This window comes from Taudactylus pleione, unplaced genomic scaffold, assembly GCF_031769625.1.
Source record: "Taudactylus pleione unplaced genomic scaffold, aTauple2 ptg000959l, whole genome shotgun sequence".
NCBI lineage: Eukaryota > Metazoa > Chordata > Amphibia > Anura > Myobatrachidae > Taudactylus > Taudactylus pleione.
Window position 1 is genome coordinate 5,064,980 of NW_028285360.1, and position 15,421 is coordinate 5,080,400.

Genomic DNA, 15,421 nt, shown 5'->3' on the forward strand with positions numbered 1-15,421 from the left:
GTTCAGGGGTATGGATGGCCTGCCTTCCTTGAAACAGGGGGAGGGGGTTGTCCCAATTTTTTTTTAGAGTGCTGGGGCTGCCAGAACCCAGTCAGGCTGCAATAAGCCTCAGCTACCACTGCCTGGCCATAGACAACCATCGCTTACAATCAGTGGCGGTTCTAGGGGTGGGCTAACAGGGCCGTCGCCCGGGGCGCCGGCCCCTAGAGGGCGCCACTGAGTCCCCAGAAGGTAAAAAAAAAAAAAAAAATTCCCATAATAATAATAATAAAAAAAAAAACAGCGCCGGTCCCCCCCGCGTTGCCGGGCACCCGCTGATATTTGTCATCAGCGGGCACCCGGCTTCCTCCCTGCAAAGGCAGCCGAAGCTCACTCCAGAGCTCCGGCTACCGCATAGAGCACTATGGGAGGGACGTCATGATGTCTCTCTCATAGATCCGTGGTGGAGCCGTGGTCGGACCAGACCGCAGCGGACACAGGAGCGGGGCCTAAGGTAAGTATTGTGTTTGTATTTTTTATTTTTCAGAAGGGAGGCATGGGGGCATTACTACTAGGGGCATGTCTATAAGGGGGCATTACTACTGGGGGCATGTCTATAAGGGGGCATTAGTACTGGGGGCATGTCTATAAGGGGCATTACTACTGGGAGCATGTCTATAAGGGGCATTACTACTGGAAGCATGTCTATAAGGGGGCATGTCTATAAGGGGCATTTATACTGGGGACATGTCTATAAGGGGGCATTACTACTGGGAGCATGTCTATAAGGGGGCATTACTACTGGGAGCATGTCTATAAGGGGGCATTACTACTGGGAGCATGTCTATAAGGGGGCATTACTACTGGGAGCATGTCTATAAGGGGGCATTACTACTGGGAGCATGTCTATAAGGGGGCATTACTACTGGGAGCATGTCTATAAGGGGGCATTACTACTGGGAGCATGTCTATAAGGGGGCATTACTACTGGGAGCATGTCTATAAGGGGGCATGTCTATAAGGGGGCATAGAGCACTATGGGAGGGACGTCATGAAATCATGACGTCTCTCCCATAGATCCATGGAGCCGGAGCTCACTCCAGAGCTCCGGCTCCAGCAGAGAGCACTATGGGAGGGACGTCATGATGTCTCTCTCATAGATCCGTGGTCGGACCAGACGGCAGCGGACGCAGGAGCGGGGCCTAAGGTAAGTATTGTGTTTGTATTTTTTATTTTTCAGAAGGGAGGCATGGGGGCATTACTACTGGGGGCATGTCTATAAGGGGGCATTACTACTGGGGGCATGTCTATAAGGGGGCATTACTACTGGGGGCATGTCTATAAGGGGGCATTACTACTGGGAGCATGTCTATACAGGGGCATTACTACTGGGAGCATGTCTATACAGGGGCATTACTACTGGGGGCATTACTACTGGGGACACTACAACTTTGGGCACTACTATAGGGGGCATTCCTACTGTGGGCACTACTACTGTGGGCATTGTATTAGGGGCATTACTACTCAGTACTGTGGGCCTTGTGCATAAGGGGCACTAATTTGGGCATTGTGTAAAAGGGGCACCACTGTGTGTCATAACATGAATAAGGGACTAATGTGTGGCGTAATTTGAATTGGGGATACTGTATTATAAAGGGAATTACTGCATGTGGCATAATGTGTTATAAAGGCCATTACTGCGTGTGGCATAATGTGTTATACAGGGCATTACTGCAGGTGGCATAATGTGTTATACAGGGCATTACTGCAGGTGGCATAATGTGTTATACAGGGCATTACTGCAGGTGGCATAATGTGTTATACAGGGCATTACTGCAGGTGGCATAATGTGTTATACAGGGCATTACTGCAGGTGGCATAATGTGTTATAAAGGCCATTACTGCGTGTGGCATGTGTTATACAGGGCATTACTGCGTGTGGCATGTGTTATACAGGGCATTACTGCGTGTGGCATAATTTGTTTATAAAGGGCATTACTGCATGTGGCATAATGTATTTATAAAGGGCATTACTGTGTAAGGTGCATTACTGCACATGGCAATTATTCGCCACAAGGGGAGAGCTTGGGGGAAGCCCAGCACCTTCATAAGTGCTGGGCACGCCCCACAGTTTGATGAATTGGGGGTGTTCCGCAAGGACACGCCCCCTTTCCAGAAGTGCGTGGGCTTTCGGCGCGTGCAGAGGAACGTCATCTACAAAAAGTTTTTTTTTTTAGGGGGGCGCAACTGTGAACTTTCGCCCTGAGCTCCACAATGTCAAGAACCGGCCCTGCTAACAATGGTTGTAATTGTTCTGATGGTGACTCCAGGCTGCGACATCAGTCTCAGCAAGGAATTGCCCATTTCCTAAAGACACCACCCGCTGCATTTGCGATTGCTGGAATTGCACAGCTGCTTGTGTGCACCTCTGCAATTCTTTCCATCTCTGAATCAGGCCCTATATTAACAAAACTAACAAAAGTTGAGACAGGGCATTTGGGACTTTATGCACTCGCAAACATTGGAACACATTAATGCCAACACACATTATATTAACGCAGGGGTGTATTAACAAAGGTGGGGGGGCTGGCAGCTGTGCAGCGCATCAGTGAGTAGACACTGGCACTGTGGCAGAGTCTACTGCGCATATGCAGGTATCCAGGGAAAATGAGCACCGCCCATTTTCCCGGCAATTATTTTACTGCGCATGTGCAAAAGGCTAGAAAAAAGTCCTTCGTACCATTTTCCTGGAAATTGTGCAGCGCTGCTGACTCGAGAGGCAAGTATGGAATAAATGGGTGCAGTGTCTGCAGTGTGGGCCCCCCCTGGCCCAGGTGCACTGCACACCCTGCACCCATTATAGACACGCCACTGTATTTATCCCAATACATATTATAGTAATGCCAGCACTACGCTCTCTATCACTGCGCTGTTACAGATGACACTCACCTGGATAGTACAGCTTAAGGGAGAGATAGAAGGGATGTGAAAGGAAAGCAGATTAGTATGTGGAGATGGGACAATGCTGAGTGACCCCCTCCCAACAAGGCAGCTAGCACATAGATCTTTCAGTTAGGGTTGGGGTCTTGTGTATGTTCCTCACTAGGTGAGGGGAGAGAAGGGATTACAAGCATAGTAAAAGGCCGGGAGAAGAGGAAAGGGGGAGAACAAAGATCTATGTGCTAAGACAGTCGGACCACCTAAAATGACAAGTATTAATAGCAGTGTAACGGTACAACAGAAAAATGGAGACAAAATGGTGGTAAGAGGCAGTGCTATGGTAGAGGATATTGCACATACATTTAAACACCGAGGCTATGGAAATAACAGTTGATACTTGCACATTAGATGGGATATAAATTGCTGAAAACTGAGAAGGAAAAACTATTTTTAAGTCAACAGAAAGCCAAATAGAAGCACTCCGTGCCAAGCTGCAAATAAAATACAGGGGATGAGTGCACATTACTATTGTAGTTTCTGGGAAACACAGCTGAGTTGTTTTCTAATTGGCCACAGGAAATTGAGCTGCGCTACTTTCTATAGGAATCAATGCAGATTTTTTTTCTTGCAGCTTCAGTGCAAGCCCAAAGTCAGGAAAAATCCTTATTTTAAGGAAAAAAATGTTGGGACTTATTTCAGAAACCCTTAAGACACCTCCCTTAATGACCAACTAGGAAATTGGACGTTTTCAATTAGCTTAATTGGGCCAATAATAGTCATTGGCGTGAAAAAAGTGGCCTCAAATTACCCCAAAATAAAGGGTTTTTTTTATGCACCCCAAATGTAATAAAAGTATTTCTTCAACAAAAAATTGCTATATATTTTTTTTTTTAAATTGGTCTTAAAATTACCCCCCAAACTGTCTTTTTTTTTTCACTTTTTCATTGTGTGTGCATTTAAAAGGAAACATTTGCTTTTTAGATTTTTTTTTTTACTTTTCTTTCTTTAATAAAACTAAATAAAAAAAAAATGCACAAATCAACCATTTGCAGCATTTTAAAAGAGCAAAATATTTATTTTGTGCAGGGTACTGGCTGCTCCAATTTAAAAAAAAAAAAGACAATGTTTTACAATTCCTTGAGGGTTTTGTGGGAAAAATTACCACAACCATTTTTTTTGCTGTTTGATAGTTCAGGGAATCAGGAGCGAACATACCCGCGTTAGTGAAAAATTGGTAGTGATGGTAATAGTTGCCGAAATTTTTTTACGCCCAATTAAATATGTCCCACAATCATTTTGGGACTGCAAAGGCAGGGACAAATGATACTGAAGCAGAAAGAAAGCACTTCCTTGAGTCGGTGTACTTTTAATATTTAAACTTGTTACCCAAAACATTTCACAAGTAAAGTTGTCAGGAAAAGCCTACTTTAACACAACACAAACCTAATACAACTGTACCAGATGCCATTCTTATGTGCTTTTAGGTAGAACTCATTAAAGGAAGAGTAAAAAGGAAAACACTTTTTTGCAGGCAATTCTAGAATAAGCCCTTTGCTGGGATAATGTGGTAGTATAAAAAGTGCATCCCATTCTAAAGAAGTGCACGGAATGATAGTCTTGTGAATGCCTGCAAAACCAAAGCAGCTGTAGGAGAGAGGTTGTGGCACACACAGTGTTTATATTAGCAGCCAATACTGCAGTCAGATTGGGTACTTTCAATTATCTTTTTCAAAACTTGATCTTCTTAATCACCATCTGTTGACTTATAATGGTCTTCATCCACTGTGGAATAAATGTGGCCTTCATTGCTGAGGAAATCTAAAGCTTGCCTGAGAGTGGGAAAAAAATAATGACAGGTACTAACAGCAGTGTAACGGTACAACAGAAAATGTAGACAAAATGGTAAATGAGGTGGTGCTATGGTAGAGGATATTGCACATACATTTAAACACCGAGGCTATGGAATTAACTGTTGATACTTGCACATTATAAATTGCTGAAAACTGAGAAGGAAAAAACTATTTTCAAGTCAACAGAAAGCCAAATAGAAGCACTCCGTGCCAAGCTGCAAATAAAACGCAGGGGATGAGTGCACATTATGAGAACATCTCTATTGTAGTTCCACAGTCAGTAAGGACATTTCTGCAAAACTCATTTTGTGTCTTTCAGCCTCTGGATCAACAATTTCCATTCAAGTAAGGCAGAACTTGAGGAAGTTCTATTTTAACTTTACTAATCTGAACAAAAAAAATTCAACATGAGATTTCTAGATAGTAGAGGGTTGTAGTTTTAATGCAAAAGTTTCACTTTTTAGCAGTTTAATGAGCTACAAATACGTTAAAATTCGACAGACCTGATCAGCTTAGGACGGAATTGCAAAGTTGCATGCAGGCATCTTTGCAATTCCGTCCTTGCAATTACGGTAATGCAGCAGGAGGCATCACACCTCCCTGCTGCATTACTTATCTGAGCTGCATTTTAAAAACGTACCATCGGCCAGATCCATGGGGTTACGCAAGATGGCTGCCGCAGACTAGGGAAAAGGGGCTATGAAATCTGTCAGCCATCAGAGATCCTGGCCTCTGCAGTGTCCCCCCAGTGTACGTATCAAAGTAACATCCACATGAATGTCAGGTCCCAAGGTAGCCAAGAGCATAACATTGCCTCCGCTACCTTCTTTCCCATTGCTTTCTTCCCATAGTTCATCCTGGTGCCATCTCTTAACCCGACACACACCTACCCAGCCATTCACACCATGCAAAAGAAAACATGATTCATCAGACCAGGCAATTACTCCATTTCTGATGCTCACATGCCTATGGTAGATGCTTTTGGTGGTGGACAGCTATCAGAATAGGCACTGTGACCAGTCTGCAGCTACACAACAAACTGTAATGCACTGTTTTGACACCTTTGTCATAGCCAGCAGTAACTTTTTCAGAAATGTGTGCTACAGTAGCTCTTCTGTGGGATAGGACCAGATGGGACAGCCTTCATTCCCCACGGGCATCAATGTGCCTTCAACATCAACTTCAAGAACGGATTGTTCACTTGCTGCCCAATATATCCCACCCCTAGTCAGGTGCAATTGTAATCAATGTTATTCACTTCACCAGTCAGTGGTTTCAATTTTATGGCGGATGGATGTATGCATGCGAGTATACTTATCCTATATCATACACACACACACACACACACACACCTAGCTTAGGTAACCACATCTATGAGGTAATCTGCTGTACTTACTTGATAGTATTAGCATTCATTCCATGAAGCCTTGCCTTCAGTTCATCTGCACCCATTCCTTCATTACCTTTGTAGCTTTTAATTAGATTTAAGATCTAATGGAAAGAACAAACAATTAGTGGCACATTATATGGCAATTCAATGAGCATTTCTGACCAATTAACAGCCAATCCTTGCTATATGAACCCAATCCTATAATCTCTTGCAGTGCTTTCATTACAATGAGAGAGATTATACAGTCTTCTGCATTCACCTGGACCTTATCCTTGTATCACACTGACAACAGTAAATTTGAAGAGACTAATGGAAAAGCAACCCCCAACTATACACTTGTTTTTAATATTTTGCAGTAATCAATTCAAACCCAATTATGTCCTACCATAGACTTTATATAAATAAAATGAGCATCCTTTACCTTTTTATTTCCTCATTATTTATGCTGAGGGGGTAGAAAAGACGTAGAACCATATACAGTGTACATACAGAAACCTAAGTAGTAGTGATCCTTGAAAAAACAATTTCATCGTAAAAAAAAATCTGCCTGATATACTGTCAATGTGGTGTTCTATTTAATATTCAGAAACAGTGAGTAATTCATTGATTTAAGATATTTCGGGGTATCTCAATTACAGAAGATGTGCCAAACCAAAATGGCACGTCGCAAGCATTGCCTCGCAGTACATTAGAGGTTCGCAGCAAAACATGCTATGTTGGAAGTACAATATTTGGCACATGGACTGTACTGACCCCTTACAGCAGCTCATTAACTTGCTGGCCACAAACCCACTTTAGGCCAAATACCCACTGGTGTGATTTCCCTTTTTAAGTGCTAATAAAACATCATAGGGAAAATGCACAGAATTTATTTTTTCTTGGAAGGCCATGAACAAGAAGCGTTCCAGAAAACCATGTTACAAAGCAGATGCACCAAAATTCAAGTGAAAACATTAGTGGGTATGTTCATATTGGAAACAATGGGTTGCTTTGCCAGTAAATTCTACATGGACAGCACGAGCGTTAAAACTGCCAAAACACATGTACTTTAATCAACAGCGACTATGAGATCTTAAACCAGAGGTCTCTTAATTCTGTACTGTCATTTAAAAACAGCAGGCAAAATGTGTGAGCACTCTTCTGCTGAGCATGTGGATAATGAGGATGGAGACACCAGATAGATTGCCTTGATGAAAGGACTACATTAGTTGCATTCTCGAGTGGGAAAAAAAAAATGGGATTACATATGCACAGAGTAAGTGATTCAGTATGCAAGTGGCAGTAATATTAACAAAAACATTCCAGTCACCTGACTCTGATGTGGTGTCAGCCCATTAGTTTGCATGTCATTTCCTCCTGTGAAGCTTCCTCTTGTATCTCCCAATCCTCCAGGTGTACTGAGCACCATAGCAGATCCACCACCACCACCTCCAGACTACAAAAGGCAGCACAAACCATTTCAATAGCATACTCTGACCTAGTCTAACATTAGGAATGTTGTACATACAGTCAAGCTTTTGCAAAAAGGATGAAAAACAGTTATTTTACTGTAGTTACAGCATTAAACAAGGTACCCTGTAATCCAGAGCCAAAACTAGACTTATTGTTGCCCTGTGCCAGAGAGCATTGGTGCCCCCCATTTTTTAAATAGGGACATAAGATAGTGCATCTGATAAAGGGCCATGGCTTCATGGGGAAGGATGCAAAATAAAAAAAATAAAAAAAGGAGGAAAGGAAAGTATTCTTTGCTGGCGCACATATGAAAAAATAAATAAAATATAACTTATGTAAATATTAAAATTCATTGCCTCATTAGTGAAATATTTCATTAAAAATAAATGTGAAACAAACATGTACCATAAAATTGTTGTTGGTATTAAATTATTAACACATGAAATATAAAATATATTGTCTCAGTGTCAGTTTTGAGTTGTGCTTGTAATCAAAAATATTTTTTGGAATTTATTGTCCTCACTATTTATAATGTTCTCTTCATTTATATCAAATTGATTTATATATATATATATATATATATAGAGATTGATGGTAATATTACTATAGCCTACTTATCTCTTAACAGCACACTAATTGATGAAATTCTAAAGCTGAACACAATGTATCTGTATAGTCTCAGATGATTTATTCAGCTTTCAGCATCACAATGCCATCTATTGTATAATCTGTAATTACATTGTATGGGCTGTGTATTCTGAAAGTAATTCACACAGCGCCTTCTGTAGGGATAAAGCATCTACAGCAGTTTCACATTTATTTTTAATGAAATATTTCACTAATGAGGCAAAGTGAATTGTAATATTTACATAATAAGTTAGATTTACATTTTTTTCATATGTGCACCAGCAAAGAGAATACTTTCCTTTCCTCTTTTTTTTGCATACTTATTGTCCTTGGCAGCCCCCACACAATAATTATATATTGCTATTAATTGTATAATTGGGGCCAATACATAAACCCTTTTTGACCCAAGCCCAGTGCAGAGGAGTTTCCTAAATCCCCTATCCCCAATTCAACACTTCATGGGGAAAAGATAGGAGATGCTTGGGATAAAAGAAGCTACAAGTGAGAAAGATAATAAACAGGAAAAGTGACAGGCCCAAACAACGGCCCCTGCCCTGAGCCATGTCACTGGTCGCACCACCCCAGTTACGGCCCTGCTGTACTCAACTAGTATATTAGGTTATCTAACGCAACAGACCCCATGAACATGTGTACAATTATTGAGATGAACATACAAGTAGAAGCAATACAGCTGGCCAGAACATACCCGTTACACCAAAATGTAAGTCATGTAATTCTAATTACCTATTGAGGACTTTACAAGACAAACCTAGTAAGATACAGATTTACAAATGGCATTTCTAATCTTAAATCTCTGTAAAAAGTTATTTATAATAGCTTTAGAAGCTTTTCTAATTCCACTAGTGGACACTGAAACCTTGGGGTATAGATGTTCTATCTGTAATGTGGGGACTTTATATCACCACCATATTAAACAACTTCCCATCTATATCCAACAACTTGTGGTCAAGTCAGTATTTTTCTAACCAAGACCCACATAAAAAAAAAAAAAAAACAAACAAAAAAAAAAAAAAACACACAACTATTACATCCTCTTGGGGGGCACCGGAAATCTCAGGTCTCAAAGCTGCCCCTACAGTCGATACGCTTTCATGTTTGGACTAAACTATTTTTTTAAAAAAAGGAAACCGAAGACCAGGTGCCTGTCCGACTGCTTCTCAGCTGAGCCTCATCCCGCACCACTCAGGAAGCCCTAACTGATCTGGTGCACTGTCTTTTTGAGAAACACAGCTTTCACCGGTCCAATTATAGCCTGACAAAATACAGAAGTAACAGATATGGTAACAGTTGGACTCCCTGCATCCGCAGGTGAGCCGCCATGACCGTGGTGGTGCTGCCGCCAGGCCAAAAGGCAGCGCCCGGAACTGGAAATGTTCGTTGCGGATTGCAAACCTGAGGAATTGCTGATGGCACAAAATAGGGACATGCAGGTAAGCGTCCTGGATGTCCAATGACACCATGTAATCCCCAGGTTCCAGCGCCAGAATAATGGACCGTAGGGTCTCCATCTGAAACAGAGGCACCCTCAAGGACCTGTTGAGGGCCTTGAGGTTGAGTATCGGACGGTAAGACCCATTGGGTTTCTGCACCAAAAATAGATTGGAATAGAAACACTGGCCCCTCTGGAAGAATGGAACAGGCACTAACTCCAGCCTGGAGAGCATAGTGTGCAAAACCTCCCGCAGTTCCAAGGCTTTGTTCCGGTCTAATGGAAGGCCAGTGGTGAAGAACCGGGATGGGGGCCTGTGCCGAAAGGAGAGGGCATACCTGTGAGAAACCACTTCGTGAACCCAAGTGTCCTTCGTAGATATCGACCAACACTGGGCGAACTGAAGCAGGCAGCCTCCCACTTTGGGATTCCTCAAAGGGAGGCCCGGACCGTCAGGCCGCAGGTTTATCATCTGACTTCGGGGCCTGACGTCTGGTACTCCAGGCCTGTTTCCTGGGCTTGGCCGATTTCTTGGGCCCAGCCTGTCGTGGAAAAGACTGCTTTAGGCCTACCCTGGGCCCTGTAAGGCCGAAAGGATGTACTAGCACCTGAACGGACCGTAGCAGACGGGAGACAAGCAGATTTGGCTGCTACCAGCGTAGCTACTATTTTGTCCAGATCCGGACCAAATAGGATTTCTCCGTTAAAAGGCAAACATTCTAAGCCCTTTTTGGAACCAGCGTCCGCTTTCCAAGACCGCAACCATACGGTGCGACGAGCAGCAACAGCTGCAGAAGAAATCCTAGATGTGAGGATACTGATATCCAAGGCCGCTTCATTGATGTAAGTGGCCGAGTCCCGGCGATTGCCCACCAACTCTGCCTGTTCTGTCGAACAGTGCGAGTCCAAAGACGCCTCCAAACTATAAGCCCAGCGCTCCATAGCTCTGGCTACCCAACACACGGCCATAGCCGGTCTGGACGCCCCCCCCCCCCCCCCGCAAGGGAATAAATGGATTTAAGGCAGATTTCCACCTCGCGGTCCGTAGCATCCTTCAAGGAGGACATGGAAGGCATGGGCAAAGTGGCACTTCTGACTAGGCGTGTCACATGAGAATCCACCTGCGGAGGGGATTCCCACTTAGAAAAATAATTGTCTGCAAACGTATAAGCCACGGCTAAGCGCCTCTGAGGCTGATACCGTTTTCCGGGATGTTTTCACACCTCCTCTAAATGATCTACTGACCAGAAAGAGGAAACACTGTGGCGTCACCCTTAATATCCTTGAAAAAGGCATATTTGGATTTGGCCACCGGAGGATCATCCTCAATAACTAAAGCCATGCGAACTGCACGAATAAGGACAGAAATATATACCTTGGACTTCGCGTCCGACTCTTTAGTACGGAGAGGTTCTTGGTCAGATAGATCCAGAATCTCCCCATCGTCGGACGTCACATAGTCATCCTCATAAGGAACAGATAGACGCCACTGGCCGCAACACAGACTCCCCGACATCCGACAAATGCTGTACCGAATTTGTCAGAGAATTAACCCACACAGGCTCATGTGAAACCTGGGGAGGGGAAATAGGGAGACTGTGGGGTACCATCAGTTGTCTCAGGAAACCCTGCATGGGTGACGACACCGACTGACTGCTGGGACAATCCCATCTGGGTAAACGCAGGTGGCGGAGCTAGCTGGCCCACTAAGGTTGTAAGCGCTTTAGCGAAACAAGCCCAGGGAGGTTCCTGTACCGGAGCCGTGACAGTAATTGGTCGCGCCAAAAACCACTGCCGACATAGCCCCTCCGCGTTACCCTCCCCCTCCGCTATTGGTACATTGCATATAGTACACAGAAGCTGGCGAGGAAAATCACTCTCAGACATGATGGTAAGTATGTGACCCCTCTCACTGATACTTGTTAGTATAATGGGAGAAACACCCTGCAATCACCGCTCAAGGGCTTTAGCAGAGTAAGAGCAGGGACAGTAAAATGGCTGACAGTAGAAAGTGAAAGTACAGGCAGCAGCGCTAGAAGAAGTCACATACAATGCAGAAGAAATTAATCCCTGCACTATCAGTGCTGTTTCTCAACTACACAGACAGTCTGGTAGGACACAGCGCTGCATACACAGACCTGTAGCCAACGGAGGAGTGGTATGCCGGGGGACCCAAAGCGCGATGCCACAGTCAGCAGCTTCCAGCAGTGTACACCATGCTTCTACAAAAGATGGCCACCGAGGAGCAGAGAGGAGGCCGGCCTGAGGGAGAAGCGCTGCCACAGTACCAATCGGCAGGTGCAGAGGGGGCTGTGTGCAGCGGGGGAGGCGCCAGCTGTATACAGGGAAGGCGCACTCCCCTGGCATGCCATTAACCCCTGGGACGCTGCAGCGCTTGCCGCTCAGCTGCGGCCCGCTGTCCCAGGGGTATAGTGGAAGCGCAGGTTAGTACCTGGCTCCACGCTGCAGCCAGTCCCCAGGGAGCCCCCTGCCTGGGGACTCTGGACTATGTTCTCAGCGGGGACCCACCGCGGTACCTCCGCTGCTTACCTGTCCCTCTTGCATCCGGCCATGGTCCGAAGCATCTGAGGTCACCGCTAGCCGTGACCCCAGATACTTACCAGCATCCCCGGATCAGTACCGGCGTTCTGGTACCGGCGGGGTGTAGGGGAGACGGCATGGACGTCAGCAGTGACTGTCCATGCTGTACTTCCAGATGTGCAGCCACAGCTGCCTTGAAAGAAAACTTCAGGGGCTACTCTTAGCCTCCCTCTAAACATGTGCTCCGACTCAGAGCCGGGCACCAACGAAACAGACGCCTTGGCTCGGGGTATAGGAGAGGGACCATGACGCATCATGGGAGGCTGAAAACTTAACTCTATGGTGCCCGATGCCTGACGTCATTACCTATACCCCCAAGGTATCCTGTGGAACCCTATGGACCCTGATGTAGAAATGATTCAGTTTTCATGAAGTCAGTTCAGCAGCTGTTGTGAGAACTTGGAAAAGACACAAAGTTCTTATACTATTAGTATGCATAGATCATTTGAGCCTTATACAGACACTAGGCCCAAAGCGGCTCTTCTATTTGAATGGGTGGAAAGCATCCTAAAGACAATTGAGAACACAACTATCCTATTACAAAAGGTGTCACCATCATCTAAAGGCAGCTTTTCCTGTGAGGAAAGCCCAACTTTTTTTTTGTTAATGGAGTAGATTCAAATTCAGACTACTCCCCTATCTAAGGCCTAGCACAGACTAGGCTACAGACGTTCAATGAACAGCTGTGTTTCCTGTTAGTGCTTGGCAAGGGAGCTGACTGATGTCACCCGACCCTCTAGTTTGCAACACACTGGCCACAATTCGTAGCACTGTTTTGTGCAGAAAAGCTTTTACAACAAAGAAAATACCTTCAGAACAACCGAACCGTGACCGATGCCCATCCTAAAACCTACAAACATATAGTGCCCTCAGGAATTCTGATAGGAGTGTATGTTAAAGCTGGCTTTTAGCAGTTGTTATGGCAGCTGCAATTAATGAAACATATGCTAAAATAAGTTAATTCTGCCATAGGCAGAACAATTCACAGAAAGCCATGCTAGTATGGGCACTTCGGTAATATTCTTTAACGGACCAAGCTTATTGCCATTTCTATACGCCCATTTCTAAACAAGGCACAGTATCATAGCATCTTTTATATATGGAGTTACAAAGGTACAACCGCTTCTAAAAATATGACAACAACTTAAATGATTTTTGCTGTGCTGAACTTACTGGACTCTGGGCATTAAGACTCATGTGAGCCTGAACAACTTCCAACATATGTGATATAAACTCATTCATGTCTTCAATAGGTGCAATCTTAAATGCAACAACACTCTTCTTATTCTGCAAAAGAGGGAGAAAAACAAAATTCAATTATATGTATCAAATAACCGACAATTATGACCAACTTCCACATTTATTGGAGCAACTAAACCATTGGTCTGGAAAAGGAGCAAACACTTAGCAGGGCAGGCCATTAAAATACACTAGACAACATAAATAACATTAAATTTTCAGACAGGAGAGGTTAGAAAGGTATTTTTGTCTAACTAATGCCAAGTGCTTGCATTACCTGAAAGGAACGAAGATGACCAGACACTTTTACATAGCTTCCAGGAGGCACCACTACATTTTCACAACTTGCTTCCTGCAAATAAAAACAATATATGGCACTGAACTCAGATGTGTATTTACATTTCTAACACTAACAGTGCAGTAATAACTTCACCGAGCCTAATCTCTAGTGCAGTATAGGCAACAATTTAAAACTTGAGCTTGTACAACTGGCTGATACAAACAGTCCGGGAGGAGGAACCAATAGTTCATGCTCAAAATAAGAATAAAAAAACAATAGTCCTGCAGGACAGAATCATACTAAAATGTTGGCCTTCAACCAACCATTTTACATACATCAGAGACAAGTTGATGGTTTGCTTACCAGAAACAATGAAATAAAACGCCTTCCTAGTTCTGAAAGTACTAGGGCTCACTAGTCAATAGGCTCATTGCTGCACCCTCAATTGCAATACTAGTAAGCGAACTTGATTTCAGGGGAGGAATTTTTAAAGAAAGAAAGATTCAGCTCCTAAAATATAAAAGGCAAGGCTTTTAGTTAAACTAGACTGTGTAGCTGCAATACTGACAGATCCAGGAGGTAGGAAATACCGGCTTCATAGAAGTCTTACTCTGTAGTTGGCTCTGAAATTGATTCAGTCATATCATAGGCGATCTTTTCACATGTGAAGACTACCTTGGGCTCTAACAGATGCCTGTAGAAGCCTTCTGCTTTTTTGAAATGTGTTCCAATTTAATTTATCAAGTTTCAAAGACTTATATTTGCCATGGACATTGAGCCAAGAATTTACAGTGTGCATCAAAAAGGATCTCCTCCACATATTTAGTCCAACTGATTTCTTAGGTTTTTGACAACCATTTAATAAATTACAAAGAGTCCAATACACCTAATCTTTCTAGTTTTAGAACCTGCAAACATCTGGTAGTTAAAAAAGGTCTTCTCTTTTTACTTGAAATGCTGCAATCTTCTCCACTGGCAACATGCATTTTCTCTTTTCATTAAATTGCTAAACACCAGTTAGAATACTGGCTGGGAGGCCCCCTGTTACTATGCTCCAGGGCAACTGGTGCCTACAGTATGCAGCAGCTCCATTTACCAAGCCAGACAAAATAATGAGTAATTCCATGGAAGAAATATTGTTAATTTTATTTCTTGGAAATCTTTTTATGGTATATACACAACATGGACAAGAGTAGGTTGACAGCTTATCAGCACACCCATGTGATGTGTACTTATTAAATATCTGAGTCCAAAACCATGGTCATTAATATGGAGTTGGTGGTCCATTTGCTGCTACAACAACCTACACTACGCAGAAGACTTTCCACTAGATTTTGGGACACTGCTGCGTTCCAATTTGTCAATTCATCCCAAAGGTGATCAATGGCATTTAGATTTGAACTGTGCAGTTAAATTCTTCAGCACCAAACTTACCACATATCCTTTGGTGGGGCATTATTATGAAACAGGAAAATGCCTTCTCCAAACTGTTGCAACAAAATTAAAAGCACATTTTGCTACAAAAATTATTATTAGTATCGTTTATTTCTATGGCACCACAAGTGTTGTGCAGTGACTTACAAAGTACATAAATAATTGAACAAGAAATCAGT

At 43.4% G+C, this 15,421-nt stretch overlaps 1 protein-coding gene across 2 annotated transcripts in view; it reads right to left on the reverse strand.

The window, feature by feature from the left end:
- Positions 1-4,269: 4,269 nt before the first annotated feature.
- Positions 4,270-15,421, reverse strand: part of RPA2 (replication protein A2) — a 28,159-nt gene continuing 17,007 nt past the window's right edge. For both annotated transcript variants that reach the window (XM_088459949.1, XM_088459948.1), the window contains 5 exons: positions 13,806-13,880; positions 13,463-13,576; positions 7,469-7,594; positions 6,166-6,260; positions 4,270-4,748 (listed from right to left, as the gene is read on the reverse strand). In XM_088459949.1, the coding sequence (XP_088316075.1) occupies positions 4,664-4,748; positions 6,166-6,260; positions 7,469-7,594; positions 13,463-13,576; positions 13,806-13,880 (495 nt within the window). In that variant the 3' untranslated portion in view covers positions 4,270-4,663. The remainder of the gene's footprint in view (positions 4,749-6,165; positions 6,261-7,468; positions 7,595-13,462; positions 13,577-13,805; positions 13,881-15,421) is intronic.